The following is a 22,087-nucleotide window of genomic DNA, read 5'->3' as shown; positions in this document are numbered from 1 at the left end:
GTAGATTCAGGATCTGGCTCTGTCATGCAAGCTGGAGTGCAATGATGCGATTGTGGTTCACTGCAGCCTTGACCTCCTGGGCTCAAGCCATCCTCCCTTCTTGGCCTCCCAAAGTGCTGGCATTACAGGTGTGAGCCACCGTGCCCAGCCCCATCGTCCATTTTTTTTTTCACATTTTAATTATTTTTTCAGTATTTATTGATCATTCTTGGGTGTTTCTCGGAGAGGGGGATGTGGCAGGGTCATAGGATAATAGTGGAGAGAAGGTCAGCAGATACACGTGAAGAAAGGTCTCTGGTTTTCCTAGGCAGAGGTCCCTGCGGGCCTTCCGCAGTGTTTGTGTCCCTGGGTACATGAGATTAGGGAGTGGTGATGACTCTTAACACGCATGCTGCCTTCTAGCATCTGTTTAACAAAGTACATCTTGCCCCATCATCCATTTTTATCTTCGGTCTTTCATTGGCACATTCCTTGTCACAGTGTAACTATTCAATGAACACATTTGAGCAGTGAATGAACTGGCTCTCTGAATCTGAGTTTCTGCATCCAGCTGTCTCCGTGTGGTGACGTGGGGGATGGGGAGGGATCCAGAGTTACAAGAACGTTTATTTATAAATGAGATACTTCTCTATGAGTGTATTTCCTTTCCCACTCACAGACTGAGCAAAAATTGGTTAAATAAGTTTACACATGGGGGTTTGGGACAAGCTCCTTCGTGAGACGAAGTGACTGCTGTTTACAAATGAAGACCGTAAAGTGTCTTAGGGCTGCGTGAAAAGGACAGCTTGTGTGTTTCCCAGTGGAATTAATGAATAACAAGGATAGGGGATCCCCAGGAGCACACAGCCCCCGTCTATAAGAGCTGACCTCTCCTGGGTTTACAGCTTTGATTACCCATGGGGCAGGGCAAAATGCATCCCTCGTGACCTACGATGGGTGTGGAAATGGCACAAGTCCCCTAATTACCGCTGGCCCTGTAATCTGTGGGCTCCGGTACAGGGTGAAAATGCAAGTCCTGCCGGGCGCAGTGGCTGGTGTCTGTAGTTCCAGCTACTCGGGAGGCCGAGGCAGGAGGATTGCTTGAACCCGGGAGCTCTGGGCTGCGGGGCGCTCTGCCGGTTGGGTGTCTCCCCTAAGTTTGGCATCAATATGGTGACCTCCTGGGTGCAGGGAACCATCAGGTTGCCTAAGGAGGGTGAACCAGCCCAGGCTGGCAACGGAGCAAGTCAAAACTCCTGTGCTGATCAGTAGTGGGATTATGCTTGTGAATAGCCACTGCACTCCAGCCTGGGCAACATAGTAAGACCCCACCCCTAAAAAAAAAAAAAAGAAAAAAGAAAAAAGGAAAGGCAAGTCCTCTTGTTCAAAGAATTTCACTATGGGGGCCTCAGCGGATTCAATCAAGTGTGCAGGCTTCCTAAGTGCAGGACCCTGAAGACTACAGGTCTCACACCCATGAAGCCTGCCCTGCTCACAACAGGTGTGTGCAACATTGCCCAGTTCACGAATATGATGTTGTGTCATTTAACCATGGCAACAACTCTGAAATATTATTATCCCCGTGATGAAAAAGGGAGAGATATCCCAGGTCAGGCAGGGTGCGGTGGCTCAAGCCTATAATCTCAGCACTTTGGGAGGTTTGCCTTGAAGCCAGGAGTTTAAGACCAGCCTAGGCAACAGAGTGAGACCCCCGTCTCTTCATTTTTTTTTTTTTTTTTTTTGAGACAAGGACTCACTCTGTCACCCAGGCTTGAGTGCTGTGGTTCAATCATGGCTCACTGCAGCCTCTGCCTCCTGGGCTCAAGTGATCCTCCCACCTCAGCCTCCCGAGTAGCTGTGACTATAGGCACACACCGCCACACCCAGCTAATTTATTTTATTTTTTTGTAGAGATGGGGGGGGTCTCACTATGTTGCCCAGGCTGGTCTCGAATGCCTGGGCTCAAGCCATCCTCCCGCTTTGGCCTCCCAAACTGCTGGGATTACAGGTGTGAGCCACTGCACCTGGCTTTCTGGGCATTTTAATTTGTGGATCACCATGACTGTTATCCCAGCTACTGGCGAGGGCTGAGGCGGGAGAATCACTTGCACCCGGAAGGTGGAGGTTGTGGTGAGCTGAGATCATGCCATTGCACTCCAGCCTGGGCAACAAGAGCGAAACTCGGTCTAAAAAAAAAAAAAAAAGATACTCATCAATTAGCGTGATATTTACAAGAATTTCATGTGGTAGTTGTGATAGTTAATTTTGTACGTCAATTTGAGTGGGCCATGGGGTCCCCAGATTAAACATTGACTAAGACTGCATACTTATGCTAACATGTGTTAAACCTCTGTGCTGACATGTCAAGCACTTCTGTACTCAGCAAAGCAGCAAACATTTTCCACAAGATACCTCACTGCTCAGAACATTAAGGCAGCTATTGATGCTCCTATTTTACAGATGAAGATAAACTAAATTTCAGAGATTAGATGGCCAGAATGTACCAGCCTTCAGATGTGTGCTGAAATCTCTGGTTCCCTGCTTTTCCTACACGGCCTGGACTAATGGCTTATTTTGTAAGACACAGAGCACAGAACCCCAGTGAGAAGAAATTATGAATAAGGGCTTGTTCTGGCCCCAGCCAATGGACAGGCTGCTATGAGAATGCATAAAGAATTCTGCAAAGGCTGAGGGCAGTGGCTCACGCCTGTAATCCTGGCACTTTGGGAGGCAGAGGCAGGGAGGATTGCTTGAGCCCAGGAGTTTGAGACCAGATTGGGCAACATAGTGGGACTCTATCTCTACAAAAAAATTTAAAAATTAGCCAGGCGGGGTGGTACGAGCCTGTGGTCCTAGCTATTCAGGAGCCTCAGGTGGGAGGATGGATGGCTTCAGCCTGGGAGATCAAGGCTGCAGCGAGCCATGATCATGCCACTGCACTCCAGCCTGGGTGACAGAGCTTTTATTATTTATTATAAAATAATAAAATAAAATAAAAAAGGATTCTGCAAATGTCAGCCTACTCCTCTGCCCAAAATATATAACAAAGAAAACAAAGCAAAGATGTCACAGCTATGGTTTTGTAGCTATGGTTTTGTTGCTATGAGAATACTCTTGTCAAGGCTGGAGGATGGCGCAAACATACTGTATTTAACCGCTTGTCAGTTTCACTTGCAATTCACACACGTGGCGTGTGGGCCTCTGTGCTCTTCTCCTGGGTCAGCCGATGTCAGGGGTGGGAGCAAGGGTACGAATGCTTCAAGAAGGAAGGATGGACCCGGCAAGTTGAGTGCTTCCGAGAGGTTAGGATGAGGCTGCCAGGGCAAGCACATGCGGATTATGGGCAGGGCGGTGAGTTGTTGCTGGGTAGTGCAGAAGAAGCTGTTCTGGGGTAATGCAGGTGGGAGCAGGTGGGAGGGGACTGGAGAAGGGTGCAGGTGGGAATGAGATCATAGGGGAGGATACAGTGCTGCAGGAAATATATTTTTTAAATTTTTAAATTTTCTTTTTCAGATGGAATCTCTGTTGCCAAGGCTGGAGTACAGTGGCGCCACCTCGGCTCACTGCAACCTCCACCTCCTGGGTTCAAGTGATTCTTCTGTCTCACCCTCCTGAGTAGCTGGGACTACAGGTGCACACCACCATGCCTGGATAATTTTTGTATTTTCAGTAGAGACAGGGTTTCACCATGTTGGTCAGGCTGGTCTCGACCTCCTGACCTCAAGTGATCCACCTGCCTCGGCCTCCCAAAGTGCTGGGATTACAGCCATGAGCCACCGTGCCCAGCCAGAGCTGCAGGAAATATTTTAAGACTCCAGCTGCCAATGGCCTTGGGGAAGGGGTACGTTCACAGGTGGGTCTAGGAGGGCCTGGCACCCCCTCATGGGGAACACTCATGCTTCCTGAGTTCCTCTCTTCTTTTATTCCTGAAGCTTTCTGTTAGTACTGTATTCAGAATGCCAATGGTATGAAGTCAGCCTAGCTATGTAGAACTTTGGACTCAGTTGTTTTTGTTTTGTTTTGTTTTGTTTGTTTGTTTTTGAGACAGAGTCTCACTCTGTTGCCCAGGCTGGAGTACAATGGCGCGATCTCGGCTCACTGCAACCTCTGCCTCCCGAGTACAAGCAATTCTCCCATCTCAGCCTCCCAAGTAGGTGGGATTACAGGCGCACACCACTATGCCTGGCTAATTTTTGTATTTTTAGTAGAGACAGGGTTTCACCATGTTAGCCAGGCTGGTTTCGAACTCCTGACCTCAGGGGATCCACCTGACTTGGCCTCCCAAAGTGCTGGGATTACAGGCATCAGCCACCATGCTCGGCCTGGACTCAGTAGCATGAGTACTGGTCTAACTGACTTTCCGGGTAGCCCAGAGCTGTTATGGGTGTCAGACTTCATGTTCCCAGCGCCTTCTAACTGACCCTCAAAGGAAGACAGAAGCTACATCATTTCTTACCGAAATGCTGCAGGATAGGACAATTCCTTAAAATTATCTAAGAGACTACTGGCTATGTCTTTTTTCCCCCTCACTCTTAGACACTTGCTCTAAATTACTCAGTGAAACTGATGGCAAAAGCCCTTTAGCCCTTTGGCTGGCTGTGTCTTTGTGAGCTTACTAGAGCATTGTTGGGGGAAGAAAAGGCTGAAATAAAGATGAGAGTGGCTGGGTGCGGTGGCACACACCTGTAATCCCAGCACTTTGGGAGGCCAAGGTGGGAGACCATTTGAGGCCAGGAGTTCAAGACCAGCCTGAGCAACATAGTGAGACCCCCATCTCTAGAAAAATTAAAAAGTTCACCTGGGTGTAGTGGTGCATGCCTATGACTCCAGCTACTCAGGAGGTTGAGGCAGGAGGATCGCTTGAGCCCAGGTGGTTGAGGTTGTAGTGAGCTGTGATCTTGCCACTGCATTCCAGCCTTGGTAGGCCCTGTCTCAAACAAAACAAAACAAAACAAAACAGCAACAACAAAACACGGTGAAGCTAGAGAAGAAAAATGCACTGGATGGGATTAGCAAATTAGACACCGAAGAAAAAAAGAGTAATGAGTTTGAAAACAGCAATGGAAAAGATGCCAGGTGCAGTGGCTCACTCCTGTAATCCCAGAACTTGGGGAGGCTGAGGTGGGTGGATCTCTTGAGCTCAGGAGTTTGAACCAGCCTGGACAACATGGTGGAACCCCATCTCTACAAAAAAATTTTAAAAAGTAGCCAGGTGTGGTGGTCCCAGCTACCAGGGAGGATCACCTGGGCCCAGGAGGTCAAGGCTGCAGTGAACCAAGATTGTGCCACTGCACTCCAGCCTGGGCAACATAGCAAGACCCCGTCTTAGAAAAAACAGCCCCCCAAAACAGAACCAATCCCCTCCCAAACACCCCCACATCGCAATAGAAAAGATACAAGCTGAAACGCAGAGAGAAACAATTCTGGAAGAAATAAAACCAGACATCAGTGAGCTACTGGACAACTTCAAGTGGCCTAATATACATGTAATTGGAGTCTCAGAGAAAAGGAGAAAGAGGAGGGAACAGAAAAATATTTGAAGAAATAATGGCAGAAAATTTTCCACATTGGATGAAAGCAGGCTCAAGAAGCTCAATGAACCTCCAGAAAAAATAAGGGGAGGAAAAAGGAGGAGGAGGAGGAAGAGCCAACACGTATAAAGGGCGCATTATTATAAAATTGTTTAAAACCAGTGATAAAGAGAAGATGAAGATCATAAAGGCAGCCAGAAAAAAGAGACACAATATGTTCAGAGGAACAAAGAAAAGATTGACATCAGACTTCTTTTTTTTTTGAGATAGGGTCTTGCTATGTTGCCCAGGCTTGTCTTGAACTCCTGGGCCCAAGCGATCCTCCTGAGTAGGTGGGATTACAGGTGCACGCCACTGCGCCCAGTGACATCAGACTTCTGATCAGAAACAATACAGGCCAGAAGGCAAGGAGGAATTTTTTTTAAAGAACTGCAAGAAAAATGAACAAACCAACTATTGTGGATGGACACAAAGATTTTGCTTCTCTTAGCAATTGGAAATCACCTCAATGTCCAATGTGCAGGGATTTGTTAATTGATGGGCCATAAAAATAAAAGGATAGTCTACAAGTCTACTTAATGATACGGAAAATTATCCACCACATATTGTAAAGTGAAACAGGCACTATGCTAAACGTATTTTGTAAATTGGAAAATATATATTTATAGACACAGGATGGCGGTTATAGGGACTGGACCTTACACAATTGTGGGAGCGGGTTACATGGTAACCAGTGCCAACCTCCACCCTCCACAGATATGTCTTCTTGCTCACAATAAACTGGAACTAGGCAGGGAGGGGAAATTTGGGAAATGCAGTCCCAGTTTTGCTAAATTGACACAATACATATCCACCACATATCAGTAAAAGACTACACAGAAATTCACCCAAATGGTTTTAGCCGTTATTACTGGGAGTTGAGTGAGTTTAAATTCTCAGTACACAGGTCAAATGTGAGAAAATTAAACAACACATTTGGTTTTTTAATATAATAAGTCAACCTAATTTTCACTCCAATCCCTCCCATCCTATCAAGGAGGTAGGAAATTCAACATCCTTCCTTCCCTCCCTCCCTCCCTTCCTAACTTCATTCCTTCCTTTTCTTTCTTCTTCCCTCCCTCCCTCCCTTCCTTCTTCCCTCCTTCTCTTCCCCCTCTCCCCCTTCCTTCCTTCTTTCCTCCTTCTCTTTCCCCCTTCCTTCTTTCCTCCCTCCCTTCCTCCTTTCCTCCCTCCCTCTCCCCCACCACTCCTTCCTTCTGTCCTTCATCTCACTCTGTTGCCCAGGCTGGAGTGCAGTGGCACAATCATAGCTCAGTGTCACCTTGAACTCCTGGGCTCAATGGCTCCTTCTCACCTCACCCTCTAAAGTACCTGGGACTACAGGCGCACACCACCACACCCAGCTAATTAATTTTTTTTTTTTTTGTAGAGATCGGGGTCTTGCTATGTTGCCCAGGCTGGTGTTCAGCTCCTAGCCTCAAGCAATCCTCCTTCTTCAGCCTCCCCAGACACTAGGATTGCAGGCACAAGCCACTGCACCCAGCAGAAAAATACTGGACTTTTGTACAAATACCTATACTATTAATGAATAGCCCTTAAACTGCCCTGAAATTATGGGACTGAAGTGATTAAAATCTTTAGCCAAATGAAGACAACTCTATTATTATCAAGAGTGCGGCATATTTGACCTACATCTAGATGTGTATATGCATTTTCTTTTCCGAAAATGAATAAAAGAACAAAAGATTTCAGTATTGTTGTTACCTATGTATCAAATGCACAGTTAAACTCATTGTCTCTAAATGCACAGGGTACATGTTGCCCAAGCCCAGGACAGTTCTCTGGGACTTCCAGGTCGCAGCTGAGCATGTTTTATTTCCTGAATTTAGTGTTCTCCCATCGCTAGAGGTGATTCATGTTCATTAATTAGGTTGGTGCAAAAGTTATTGTGGTTTTTGCATTATTGCAACTATAATTTTGCAATTATAACTTTTGCACCAGCCTAATAAAAAAACACCTTGGCTGACAAGCTATGGGAATGGGATGGCCACCATAAATGACCTTCACGGTGTTCTAAAAAGCAGTGGCTTCCAGTTCAGAAGGGGTTTGCTGCCCTCTGTCTAATGAGTTGGGGTTCTCTTTTCTCCTCCACGTTCTAGGGTTTTGATGCCTCTTAGCATCACCGTCTCACATTTGGGGAGCAATTATGAATCGTCAGTAAAAGCTCAACTTTTTTAAGAAACAAAACCAGCAAGAAAATTCAGCATGTCCTGGTTTTCTAGATGGCATCCTCAAAGACCACACCCAGGCGCTTAATAATTTAGCCTTTTGGGCAAAGTTCTCATTAGAATAGATCAAAAACATGAATAATGCAGGCATTTGCGAATCACACTACTCGTCGGCCCCGACACTGGCCAGGAAACACCTGAAGCAGTTGCAGAGGGGCTCAGGGTGACTGGATCGGGTGACTGGGTCATGATGACACCAAATTTGGTTAATGGGAATCCCAGGTCATATCCGATGGTATCAAACTATAGCCGCTGCCCGCTGTCTTCCACAGGTCTTTCAAGTCAAATGTCTCATGCCAGTCAAATTCCTGCCAGGAAATCACACTCTATTTCCCTAGTTCTTTTTTTTTTTTTTTGAGAGGGAGTTTCACTCTTGTTGCCCAGGCTGGAGTGCAATGGCGCGATGTCGGCTCACTGCAACCTCCGCCTCCTGGGTTCAAGCAATTCTCCTGCCTCAGTCTCTCAAGTAGCTGGGACCACAGGCACGCACCACCATGCCCGGCTAATTTTGTATTTTTAGTAGAGATGGGGTTTCCCCATGTTGGTCAGGCTGGTCTCGAACTCCCAACCTCAGGTGATCCGCCTGGCTCGGCCTCCCAAAGTGCTGGGATTACAGGTGTGAGCCACGGTGCCCAGCCTATTGGATTTTTTCTAATGAGAACTTTGCCCAAAAGGCTAAATTATTAAGCGCCTGGGTGTGGTCTTTGAGGATGCCATCTAGAAAACCAGGACATGCTGAATTTTCTTGCTGGTTTTGCTTCTTAAAAAAGTTGAGCTTTTACTGATGATTCATAATTGCTCCCCAAATGAGAGATGGTGACGCTAAGAGGCATCAAAACCCTAGAACGTGGAGGAGAAAAGAGAACCCCAACTCATTAGACAGAGGGCAGCAAACCGCTTCTGAACTGGAAGCCACTGCTTTTTAGAACACCGTGAAGGTCATTTTTCCTACTTTTTTTTTTTTTTTTTGAGACAAGGTCTCCCCGTCACCCAGGCTGGAGTGCAGTGGTGCGATCACAGCTCACCGCAGCCTCAACCTCCTGGGCTCAAGTGATTTCCCCTACCATAGCATCCCCCCCAACCAGTAGCTGGGACCACAGGCACGCACCACCATGCCTGGCTAATGCTTTATTTTTTGTAGAGACGGGATCTCATCATGTTGCCCAGGTTGGTCTTGCACTCATGGGCTCAAGCGACCCTCCTGCCTCGGCCTCCTAAAGTGCCAGGATTTCAGGTGTGAGCCACAGCACCTGGCCCCCTCTTTGCCCCCCTTGTTCCCCAGATCATCTTGCATTCCTGATCTCCTTCTCAAACCCCAACATGTCTTCATCCTCAGCAGATGACCTTGCCTTCTCCTTAACTGAGAAAATACTAACGACCAGAGGAGAGTGTCCCCAAGTTCCCTAGACAACATCAGCCCTCTCCCAGCCTCTGCATCCACTCACTCTGCCTTCCTGCCTTAGCTATAACATGAACCACCAGACCGGGTACGGTGGCTCACGCCTGTAATTCCAGCACTTTGCGATGCCGAGGTAGGCAGATCATGAGGTCAGGAGTTTGAGACCAGCATGGCCAACATGGTGAAACCCCATCTCTACTGAAAATACAAAAAAATTAGCTGGGCGTGGTGGTGCGCACCTGTAATCCCAGCTACTTGGAAGGCTGATGCAGGAGAATCGCTTGAACCCAGGAGGTGGAGGTTGCAGTGAGCTGAGATCATGTCATTGCACTCCAACCTGGGTGACAGAGCGAGACTCCGTCTTGAGAAAAAAAAAAAATGAACCATCCACATCCTATCTAAAGCCAGCCCCTCAGCCATCTAAACTGGATTCCATTCCTGCCACCCTCTCAAGCACATCACTCCACGTACTCCCCCTTCCCTCTCCTGTGCCATCAATTTCTCTCTCCCTAATAGATCTTTCCCATTAACATAATATTAACTGAAAAAGGGACTGAGGCATGAGTCCCCATTGACTGAGGTTGATGCAGCAGTTTGAGGACACGCCCGGGAGGAATCAGCCACAGGAGCATCTGCGACCTGTGAGTTTCCAAAGAGGGTTTGGCAACTTCACTATTTAAAGGGGAAAGAGCAAACAGGAGGGATAAAGGAAGGGAGGGTAGGCAGAGAGGCAAATGGTCCCATTCCCCCAAGGCTCTGATTAGAGATCAATAAATCTACATTTTTACATGTCAATGAGGCATTCGTCTCCAGCTCAGGAAATCTACATTTTACATAAGGTAAAGTAAATATGTGAAAAAAGGAGTAAAGAGTCCATGATGCATTCATCTTCAGCTCAGTAAATCTACATTTTACATAAGATAAACATATGAAAAGAGGGAGTAGAGGAGTCCATATTGCATTCATCTCAAGCCCAGTAAATCTACATTTTACATAAGATAAACTAAACATGAAAAGAGGGGGTAAAGAGTCCATGATGCATTCATCTTGAGCTCAGTAAATCTACATTTTACATAAGATAAACATGTGAAAAGAGTAGAGGACTCCATGATGCATTCATCTTGAGCTCAGTAGATCTACATTTTACGCAAGATAAAGTAAACTTGAAAAGGAGTAGAGTCTGTGATGCATTCATCTTAAGCCCAGTGAATCTACATTTTACATAAGATAAACGTGAAAAGAGGGAGTAAAGAGTTTATGCTGCATTCATCTTGAGCTCAGTAAATCTGCATTTTACATAACATAAAGTAAACATGAAAAGAGAGAGTAGGGGAATAGGACCATGCTGCATTTATCTCAGGGTAGGTGGAAGGATGATTTACGGTCTTGTCCTTGTCCTATCCATGTGAAAATAAGCTGGTAATCGACATTGTCAGGGTGAGATTTAACAGAGCTTGCTTTTAGGGCTAGTTTATAGGGGGAGATGTATCCTGAAAGAATTAGGGGCTCACTTTGTGAGCAACTTGTGAGGGAGCCATCTGGGAAGATATGTAACGTTCTGTCTTGGTGGGCACCTGGCTTATGCATGAGGTTAGAACATGGGGTTATGAAAATACAGCTCTCCATTTGGCAACAAAAGGGAAGGCAGTATTGCATGACTCAGTTTCCAAGCTTGACTTTCTCTTTGGCATAGTGAGTTTGGGGTCCTGAGAATTTATCTTCTTTCGCAATACAAACATGCTGGTGTATGGATCCTATCTTTAAAACGAACTTTCAGTATGGATGGCAAACGAGCACATGAAAAGATGCTTAACGTTATTCATCATTAGAGAATGCAGATTAAAGCCACTGTGAGGGCCCAGTGGCACACGCCTATAGTTCCACCCACTCAGGAGGCTGAGGCAGGAGGATCACTTGAGCTCAGGCGTTTGAGGCTGTAGTGTGCAATGTTCGTGCCTGTGAATAGCCACTGTACTCTAGCCTGGGTAACATAGCAAGACCCTGTCTCTAAAAAAATTTTTTTTAATTAAAAAGTAGGCCGAGTGTGGTGGCTGATGCTTGCAATTTCAATGCTTTGGGAGGATCACTTGAGCCCAGGGGTTTGAGACCAGCCTGGGCAACACAGTGAGACCCTGTCTCTAACAACAACAACAAATTATAAATAAATAAATAAAACCACAATGAGATGCCAATACACATTAATGAAAATGTCCAAAATGAGGAGGGCTGACCCATGCCAAGCACTCGTGAGGGAGGAACTGGAACCCTCCTTCCCTGCTAAACTCACTTTCCTCTGAATAAGAAATGCATTACCCAAGTACTGAGCAACTCTCTCTTGGCCCTCCTTCCGCTCTTCAACATGTTTTCCTTCCTGAATGTAAATTTCCTTTGGAAAACACAGTGGAAGTGTCTATCACATGACCCAGCTGGGTCTATTCCAACTTCCTCCCCAAGAACTGGGATTCTTTTTTTTTTTTTTTTTTTTTAAAGACAGAATTTCATTCTTGTTGCCCAGGCTGGAGTGCAATGGTGCCATCTCAGCTCACCGCAACCTCCACCTCCTGGGTTCAAGCCATTTTCTTGCCTCAGCCTCCCAAGTAGCTGGGATTACAGGCAAGCAGCATCAAGCCCGGCTCATTTTGTATTTTTAATAGAGATGGGGTTTCACCGTGTTGGCCAGGCTGGTCTCAAACTCCTGACCTCAGGTGATCTGCCCGCTTCGGCCTCTCAAAGTGCTGGGATTACGGGCGTGAGCCACCGCACCGCGCTCGGCCAGAACTGGGATGCTTAAAGCACATCTCCCTCCCATCCTGCTAAAAGCCAGCAACAACTATAACCACCACCACCTGTGGCACACACATTTGGTGTCAGCATTAGCAAGCCACCTCCAGGCTACCCCATTTGAGGACTTCTTGCCAAGAAGTTCTCCAGCAGTTTTCACCCAAAACCTGTTCTTGCTGTTTTTGCTCTCTGGCCAACTCTGTGGTCACTAAATCAATGTTTCACTTTTTGAGCAGGAACAACAACAATAAATAAATATATATACATATGTATATGTATATATATGTGTATATATATGTGTGTATATATGTGTGTGTATATATATGTGTGTGTATATATGTATATATACACATATATATGTAATAATATATATATATGCATATGTATACACACACACACACACACATATGGAGAGCCCCAAACTGCTTAAGCATGTGTGAAATGCTATAGCAGAAAAGAAACAAAATGCTATAGGACGCTGATCTTTTCATGAACAAGAAATGTGAGCGGCTCCGTCTCAACTTACGGATGAGCTGGAGGCAACATTTAATGAAGACTTAAGTGAGTTAATTAAGGAGAAATTGCAACTAAACCCCACATAATGAGAGAGCTGGCATCTCTCGCTCCAGGGTCCCATATTTTTATCTGTCTTCACTTGTCCATGATGTGGGTTCTCTTTGTGGGGGGTCTCCTTGTATTGGGCAGACATCCCCATGAGATTCAGAACCCAGGAAAAACCATCCAATAAAAAAACACTGGCTGGGCGCGGTGGCTCACACCTGTAATCCCAGCACTTTGAGAGGCCAAGGCAGGTGGATCACCTAAGATCAGGAGTTCAAGACCAGCCTGGCCAACATGGTAAAACCCAGTCTCTAGTAAAAATACAAAAATCATAGGCGGGCGCCTGTAATCCCAGCTACTCACGAGGCTGAGGCAGGAGAATCGCTTGAACCCAGGAGGCGGAGGTTGCAGTGAGCTGAGATCACGCCATTGCACTCCAGCCTGGACAACAAGAACGAAACTGTCTCAAAAACACAAAACAAAACAAAAAAACAAAACAAATAAAAAACAACAAAAAGAAAACCATCAAGGAAGAGATGTTGTCGCCCAAAAGCTTCAATGACCCGGGACAGACGTCAGAGTTGAATTCAGAGAATTGTTCCAAAGCCCCAAGAACTCTCATGTTGGCCAGGTGCAGTGGCTCACAATCGGAATCCCAGCACTTTGGGAGGCCGAGGCAGGAGGATTGCTGCCGGCCAGGAGTTTGAGACCAGCCTGAGCAGCAGAGTGAGACCCCATGTCTACAAAAACGTAAAAAGTTAGCGAGGCATGGTAGCGCGTGCCTGCAGTTGCAGCTACTTGGGAGGCCGAGGTGGGAGGATTGCTTGAGCCCAGGAATTCATGACTGCAGTGAGACACAGTTGTGCCGCTGCACCCCAGCCTGGGTGACAGAGCGAGAACCTGTCTCTAAAAAATAGTAATAAAAAAAAACCCTCATGTTCTTATCTAGATATGACCTTGAATGGATAGAAAGAAGCTCAGGAGACAGGAGATCCCATCCTATCTTGGGCTTTTCTAGCTGTCTGCCCTTGGGAAATTCACTTAATCTCTCAGAACATCAGTTTTCTTCTTTTTATTTATTTTTTGAGGGACAGAGAGTCTCGCTCTGTGCCCCAGGCTGGAGTGTGGTGGTGCCATCTTGGCTCACTGCAACCTCCACCTCCTGGGTTCAAGCAATTCTCGTGCCTCAGCCACCCGAGTAGGTGGGATCACAGGCCCATACCACCATGCCCAGCTAATTTTTGTATTTTTAGTAGTGATGGGGTTACACCATCGCTACATTTCTCCTGGCCATCGTTGGCCAGGCTGGTCTTGAACTGCTGACCTCAAGTGATCCACCCACCTTGGCCTCTCCAAGTGCTGGGATTACAGATGTGAGCCGCCATGCCCAGCCTGATGTCAGCAAATTCTTTTTACCAACCCTCCAATCAACCACTTCCTGGTGCTGCGGCTCTGACACCTTGCTCACCTCAAGTGATCCACCTGCCTCAGACTCGGGAAGTGATGAGATTACAGGTGTGAGCCACCACACCCAGCGAGTTTTCTTTTCTCTTTCTTTTTTTCTTTTGAGATGGACTTTCCCTCTTGTTGCCCAGGCTGGAGTGCAATGGCGCGATATTGGCTCACTGCAACCTCCGCCCTCTGGGTTCAAGAGATTCTCCTGCCTCAGCCTCCTGAGTAGCTGGGATTACAGGCGTGCAACACCAAGCCCAGCTAATCTTAGTATTTTTAGTAGAAACGGGGTTTCACCTTGTTGGTCAGGTTGATCTCAAACTCCTGACCTCATGATTCACCCGCCTCGGCCTCCCAAAGTGCTGGGATTACAGGTGTGAGCCATCATACTTACCCATAACATGCTCATATTTTCATTTACCTTCTTGAACATATCAAATAGTTGTAGTAGCTGTTTTAATCTCTTTATTAATTCTATCTTTGTCACTTCATTTCATTGGTTTTTCTCCTCTTCCTGGGGTATAATCCTTGCTTCTTGGCATACCTGATGATTATTTTTTTTCAGAGACAGGATCTTGCTGTGTCACCCAGGCTGGAGGGCAGTGGCACCACCATACCTCACTGCAGCCTCAACCTCCTGGGCTTCAGCAATCCTCCCACCTCAGCCTCTCAACTGACTGGGCTTACAGGTGTGCACCACCACACCTGGCTAATTTTTTAGTTTTACTTTTGTAGAGATGAGATCTCACTATGTTGCCCAGTCTGGATCTTGAACTCCTGGCCTCAAGCAATCCTCCTGCCTCAGCCTCCCAAAGTGCTGGGATTATAAGTGTGAGCCAACACTTCCTGCCATGCCTGGTGATTTTTTACTGGACACCAGATATTGTGAATTTTACCTGGTTGGGTGCTGAATATTCTTGTTTAAAAAATATATTCTTGAGCTTTATTCTGGGACATGGTTAAGTGACTTGAAAATAGCGTAATCTTTTTTTTTTTTTTTTTTTTCAAGAGGGAGACTCGGTTTGTCACCCAGGTTGGAGCGCAGTGACACAATCTCAACTCACTGCAACCTCTGCCTCCTGGGTTCAAGCGATCCACCCACCTCAGCCTCCCTAGTAGCTGGGACTACAGGTGCACACAACCACGCCCAGCTAATTTTTGTATTTTTTAGTAGAGACGGGGATTTCACCATGTTGGCCAGGCTGGTCTTGAACTCCTGACCTCAGGTGATCCACCCGCCTCAGCCTCCCAAAGTACTGGGATCACAGGCGTGAACCTCCGCGCCCAGATGCGTGGTCCTTTTGAGACTTGCAGAACTAGACCAACCCTTAGTCTAGGGCCAATTCTGCCGCACCACGAAGGCAATGCCCCTCTGAACACTTGACTCAATGCCCCATGTATTATGAGGTTTTTCACTTTGCCTGCTGGGAACCCCAACGAACGGTTCCCAGCTTTTTGTGGACTTTGGAATTATTCTGCCTGTTTCTATTGTGTGATTCCTTCCCCTGGTCTTGCTCGGGTAATTTCCTCCATGCGTGAGCTGATCCCACTCAGCTTCAGAGTCAAGAGGTTTCCTTTGCAAAGCTGCAGAATTTGGGGTTTTTTGCACATCTCTCCCGCAGGATTCCATCCTGCAAATTCCAGCTACTTTGGCCTGCTCAAACTTTTTTTTTTTTTTTTTTTTTTTTTTTTTTTTTGGAGACAGAGTCTCGCTTTCTGGCCCAGGCTGGAGGGCAGTGGCGCGATCTCGGCTCACTGCAACCTCCACCTCCCAGGTTCAAGGGATTCTCATGCTTCAGCCGCCTGAGTAGCTGGGATTACAAGCATGCACCACCACACCCAGCTAAATTTTTTGTATTTTTAGCAGAGAAAGGGTTTCACCATGTTGGCCAGGCTGGTCTCAAACTCCTGACCTCAAAACGATCCACCCACCTCGGCCTCCCAAACTGCTGGGATTACAGGCATGAACCACCGCACCTGGCCAGGCCTGCTCACACTTTCAGCTCTGTCTCCTGCACTCAGGGAGACCACTGGGCTCTGCCTGGCTGCCCTCCTCCCGCGGCAGCTGGAAACACTTTGCCTCATTGGTTTCTCCCCTAACAGAGATCACGGTCTTTAGTGCCACCTATTGACCGGTGTCTAAAAACTGCCTTTGCGTATGTGTTGCACGGTTTTGTAGGTATTTAAGGCAAGAGGGTTAATCCATCTTGGCCATAAGTTGGGGAAGTCTCCACAATTTTTACAACATTTTGTAAAATGATGGGGGGAACACTGCTTGAGACCAGGAGTTCGAGCCCAGCTCGGGCAACACAGCAAGACCCCCATCTCTACAAGAAAATAAAAATACTAAAAGTAGCCGAGCATGACAATGTGCGCCTATAGTCTCAGCTACTCGGGAGGCTGAGGTGGGAGGATTGCTTGAGCCCAGGAGATCCAGGCTGCAGTGAGCCATGTTCGCACCACTGCACTCCAGCCTGGGTGACACAGTGAGACCTTGTCTCAAGAAAAAAATAAAACATTTTAATTTCCTGGAAGGGTGAGTTAGAGGCTATATAAAGAATTAAAGCTTTTTTAAAATCACATTCCCAAATTATTGGTAAAAAGGGAGCAGTGGGCCGGGTGTGGTGGCTCATACCTGTTATCCCAGCACTTTGGGAGGCCGAGGTGGGCGGATCACCTGAGGTCAGGAGTTTGAGAGCAGCCTGGCCAACACGGCAAAACCCCATCTGTACTAAAAATACAAAAACTAGCTGGGCGTGGTGGTGAGCACCTGTAATCCCAGCTACTTGGGAGGCTGAAGCAGGAGAATCACTTGAACTGGGGAGGCAGAGGTTGCAGTGAGCCGAGACAGTGCCTCTGTACTCCAGCCTGGGTGACAGAGCAAAACTCCATCTCAAAAAAAAAAAAAAAATAAAAAATAATTAAAGCTTTTGGTGGCTCACACCTGTAATCCCGGTACTTTGGGAGGCTGAGGTGGGCAGATGGCTTGAGCTCAGGAGTTCAAGACCAGCCTGGGCAATGTGGTGAAACCCCATCTCTACAAAAATTATAAAAATTAGCCAGCCATGCTGGCTCACACCTGTAGTCCCAGCTACTCAGGAGGCTGAGGTGGGAGGATCGCTTGAGCCTGGAAAGTTGAGGCTGCAATGAGCCCTGATTTTGCCACTGTACTCCAGCCTATACAACAGAGCAAGACCCTTCTCAAAAACGAAAAGAAACTGCTGTTTCCTATGTTTTGTACAGTTGTAGGTATTTAAGGCAAGAAGGGTTATCCATCTTGGCCATAAGCGGAGATCTCCACAATTTCTGTAAACATTTTAAGTTCATGGAAGGGGAATTGTGGGTTAGAGGCTATATAAAGTATTAGGATTTTTGATAATAAGAAATATGGGCTAAGCATTGTGGCTGTAATCCCAGCACTTTGGGAGGGCGAGGTGGGTGCATCACTTGAGGTCAGGAGTTCGAGACCAGCCTGGCCAACATGGTGAAACCCCCATCTCTATTAAAAATACAAAAAAAATTAGCCAGGCATGGTGGCGGGTGCCTGTAATCCCAGCTACTCAGGAGACTGAGACAGGAGAATCGCTTGAACCCAGGAGGAGGAGATAACAGTGAGCCAAGATCATGCCATTGCACTCCAGCCTGGACAACAAGAGCAAAACTCCATCTCAAAAAAAAAAAAAGTGCACATATGTGTGCATGCAACAGAATACAGAATATTTATTTCCAGAGGAACCCTGACTTCTCCAGGCTCCTCGGTTTGTCCTTCTTTGTGGGCATGAATTACACAGCTGCCTATAGATGTCACCAGAGGCAGGCACATCAGAGGGAATAAAAATCCCAGAGTGAGAACCGCGGCACCACGGCAGAGGGCCAGAGCATGAGTGCAAAGGCCCCGTGTCAAACACAGAAGAGGTTTTTGTTTTAAATCACGACATCTAATGGCTCACACCTGCAACCCCAGCATTTTGGGAGTCTGAGGTTGGAAGATGGCTTGAGCCCAGGAGTTAGAGACCAGCCGAGGCAACATAGCAAGACCCTGTCTTTACCAAAAAAAAAAAAAAAAAAAAAAATAGTTGGGCGTGGTGGCATGCATCTGTGGTTCCAGCTCCTCGGGAGGCTGAGGGAGGAGGACCACTTGCTCCCAGGAGTTTGAGGCTGCAGTGAGCTGTGATCACACCACTGCACTCCAGCCTGGGTAACAGAGTGAGACCCTGTCTCAAGTAAAACATAAAATAAAATAACATAAATAAAATTAAATTAAAATTAAAATAAATAACAAAATAAAATAACATCAGTCCACAGAACCCAAATCTTCACCCAAGATAGAGTGACAGCCTTACTAAAACAAATATGATCACCAGCAACCAAATTAAACATGGTCCAAGTGAAGAGTGAATGACGAAAGATTTTGGTTATGCTCAGGCATTTGGACCAGTTTAACTGAGGTCACATTTTTTCAGATTTTTCTTTTCAAAAGCTAGTTCTGGAGCGGAGTTCAGGAGCATGTTCTTCATAAAGTGGCTCTCTGTGGGTCGGCCCTGGTGGGGGGGATTTCATTAATCTCACCAACCTCATTATCCAACATGCTGAATATGTAGCATCGATCAACGAACGAGATCCTCGGTCTCATGAAGTCAGCTTTCTGGGGAAGGAAAAAAGAAACACAAATAAACAAGGAAATAAACGCCCGAGGTGGAAATAAGACAGCGTGATGGTCAGGTTCCTTGAACTCACTTTTTTTTTTTTTTTTTTCTGAGATGGAGTTTCACTCTGTCGCCCAGGCTGGAGCGCAATGGCGCGATGTCGGCTCACTGCAACCTCCGCCCCCTGGGTTCAAGTGATTCTCCTGCCTCAGCTTCCTGAGTAGCTGGGATTACAGGCACCTGCCATCATGCCTGGCTAATTTTTGTATTTTTAGTAGAGATGGGGTTTTACCATGTTGGCCAGGCTGGCCTCGAACTCCTGACCTCAAGTGACCCACCCACCTTGGCCTCCCAAAGTGCTGAGATTAGAGGCATGAATCACCACACCCGGCCGAGCTCATGTTCTTGAGTCACCCTCTGTCCTTTATAGAGAAGCAGTTTGGAGATTTCGTCCTACGTGTCTGAGGCCGGGTGCTATGGCTCATGCCTGTAATCCCAGTAATCCCAGCACTTTGGGAGGCTGAGACGGGAGCATTGCTTGAGCCCAAGAATTCGAGACCAGCCTGGGCAACGTAGTGAGGCTCTATCTCTTCAAAAAATAAAAAATTAGCCAAGTGTGGTGGTGCATGCCCATGGTCCCAGCTACTCAGGAAGCTGAGGCAGGAGGATCACTTGAGCCCAGGAGATCGAGGCTGCAGTGAGCCATGATTGCATCACTGCACTCAGCCTGGGCAACAGAGCAAGACAGTGTCTCAAAAAAAAATTGTGTATATCTCTTTTTGGCAAAGCAATCTGACATGTTTCTTGTTTCAGAGACTCAGCTTATTTTCAACCTAAAAGCCAACTAACTCTCACAGGGGAATACTGTACATGGTGATTACTGCAGTGTGTTTGTGTGTTAAGACTGCGTTGTCATGCAGACTACAGCTCCAGCCTCACCTCGCTGTAATTTACTGTGGATATTTTGCATTATGTAGGCAGCACCTTATACCCGACAGAAGAGTTGGGGGGAGGGGGGGGTTCAGTCCCAACTCAGGTGTGCTATAAACTGGCTGACCTCAGATGAACCTTGTTATATTGCTGAGCCCAGGTTTTCTCAACTACAACCATAATAATGACTTTGCCTCTAAGTTTAACATGGGGAATAATGACCATATGAAAATATAGACTCAGCCTGGGCAACATCGTGCGACACCCGTCTCTGCTACAAATTTAAAAATTAGCCAGGCGCAGTGGCTCACGCCTGTAATCCCACTGCTTGGGGAGGTAGAGGCAAGAGGAATGCTTGAGGCAAGGAGTTTGAGACCAGCCTGGGTAACATAGCGAGACCCCATCTCTATGAAAAAGTTAAAAAGTTAGTGAGGCGTGATAGCATGTGCCCGTAGTCCCAGCTACTTGGGAGGCTAAGGCAGGAGGATCGCTGAAGCCCCAGAAGTTCAAGGCTGCAGTGAGCTATAATCGCACCACTGCACTCCAGCCTGGGTGACAGAGCAAGACTATGTTGCCTCTGCTGGTCTCGAGACACCCTTGTAGTCTGCTGCCTACTCCATGTAGGATGTAGTTACATTGATAATCTTGTTTTACAGATGGGGAAACTGAGGCTTGAATGATTTACCCAAAGTTAGCAAATGGTAGAGCTGAGACTTGAAGCAAGCTGACTCTAGCATGTTCATCTTAACTCCCTGGAGACAAGGAGCTCAGAACCCAGTGGCCTGGCTGTCTCCAGGAGTGAGGAACGGGAAAAAAAAATTGCAACCTGGCTCACTCTTTTGTCTCCAGTGGCAAGAAAGAGACAGAAATGGTTATTTCAAGATGTTGTGATTATTGTTATTGAGGCAGCATCTCACTCTGTCTCCCAGGCTGGAGTGCCGTGGCGCAATCTTGGCTCACCACAACCTCTACTTCCCAGGTTCAAGCGATCCTCCCATCTCAGCCTCCTGAGTAGCTGGGACTGCAGGCACGTGCCATCACGTCCGGCTAATTTTTTTTTGTAGAGACAGGGTTTCACCATGTTGCCCAGGCTGGTCTCAAACTCCTGAGCTCAAGTGATCTGCCTGTCTCGGCCTCCCAAAGTGCTGGGATTACAGGCGTGAACCACCGTGCCCAGCCAAGACATTATTTTTTTGTAAACATAGCTGCTCTTAGTATATGGTTCTCAATTGATGGGCGTGTGCGTGTGTGTGTGTTCTCTCTGGAAAATTTTTCTCTGGGAGAAAATTCTAGATTTCACTGTTTTACATTTCAAAGTTGCCAGTTTGTTAAAAAATCAGGCTGAGAAGGAACACGTTAGGACAAAAATGTGAAAGACTGTCATTAAAGCAAGCAAGACCAAGGATGGAATTTTACAGACTTTGCACAGAATTCTTGGATCAACCCATGGACGCGGTGGCTGATTTTAACAGGAGCTGCAGAGTCTAATCCCTTTCATCACAAATACATCTGGGACCAGAGCCCGATTTCCTGCTGCCCTCGGGGGACTTTTTAACCATTTTCCCCAAGCTTAGAGTATACATCAAATCCCAGGTCCACACTCCCAAGAGAGTGGGGGTGGAAGAGAAGCTGGGAAATACAAAGTCATTTGATGGATGTGACACTGGGCACAGGTTGACCATCAAGCCAGGGAGGAGGCCTTTATGCCCGACAGCCCCTGAGCCTGTTCCAGGGATGCAGTGAACCACTCCTGTACCCACCCAGGCTTGCCTAGGTGTGTTGTGTGCCAAGAAAGCTTCAGGGAAGAGAGAGGAGAGAGAGGCTGGATGTCTAAGAGTTGTTCAGTAAAGTGAACAGAAAGCGAATGTTCCAGCCTGGGAAAGTAAAATCACATGAAAGAGGAAAGCAGATTGTCATAGAAGGTCCAAGGCCCGGGCTAGGGAAGGGAAAAATCACACGCTCAAAATCCTGGTCAACGCCTGTCCACGTTAATGGGAGAGAAGCACCTTCCTCCACTGTGGGGCCAGGGCAGGGCCAGAGCACCAGCTGGGAGTGGATCCTACACTTTTTTTTTTTTTTAAATTGTGGTAAAATATGCATAACATAAAATTTGCCATTTTCGCTATTTTTGAGGGTATAATTCAGTGGCATTTATTACATCAAAAATATTGTGCAACCGGGCTGGGCATGGTGGCTCACGCCTGTAACACCAGCACTTTGAGAGGCCAAGGCAGGCAGGAGGTCAGGAGTTCAAGACCAGCCTGGCCAACGTGGCAAAACCCCATCTCTACTAAAAATACAAAAATTAGCTGGACATGGTGGTGTGCACCTATAATCCCAGCTACTCAGGAGGCTGAGGCAGGAGAATTTCTTGAACCCGGGAAGTGGAGGTTGCGGTGAGCCGAGATTGCACCACTGCACTCCAGTTGGGGCGACAGAGTGGTGCAGTGCACCACTGCACTCCATCTCAAAGAAAAAAAAAAAGAGAGAAAAACAAAATATTGTACAACCGTCACCATC

At 46.9% G+C, this 22,087-nt stretch overlaps 1 protein-coding gene across 14 annotated transcripts in view; it reads right to left on the bottom strand.

The window, feature by feature from the left end:
- The window catches only part of OCM (oncomodulin), a 60,085-nt gene that overhangs the window by 10,503 nt on the left and 27,495 nt on the right, over positions 1-22,087 (bottom strand). For 6 of the 14 annotated variants that reach the window (XM_063708367.1, XM_063708368.1, XM_063708363.1 and 3 more), the window contains 2 exons: positions 18,565-18,636; positions 12,903-12,980 (listed from right to left, as the gene is read on the bottom strand). Coding sequence is in view for 1 of the 14 variants with exons in the window: in XM_055346475.2 (XP_055202450.1) it covers positions 3,147-3,293; positions 18,565-18,636 (219 nt within the window). In the remaining 13 variants the exon portion in view is untranslated. Of the gene's footprint in view, positions 1-3,124; positions 3,294-11,510; positions 11,661-12,902; positions 12,981-18,564; positions 18,637-22,087 lie in introns of those variants that run through there. The other 8 variants (XM_063708364.1, XM_063708366.1, XM_019030620.4 and 5 more) reach the window with 4 other exon arrangements.

The sequence above is a fragment of the Gorilla gorilla genome, chromosome 6 (assembly GCF_029281585.2).
Source record: "Gorilla gorilla gorilla isolate KB3781 chromosome 6, NHGRI_mGorGor1-v2.1_pri, whole genome shotgun sequence".
NCBI lineage: Eukaryota > Metazoa > Chordata > Mammalia > Primates > Hominidae > Gorilla > Gorilla gorilla.
Note: the sequence above shows the minus strand (reverse complement) of the source record. Positions and strands in the feature narration are given on the sequence as shown.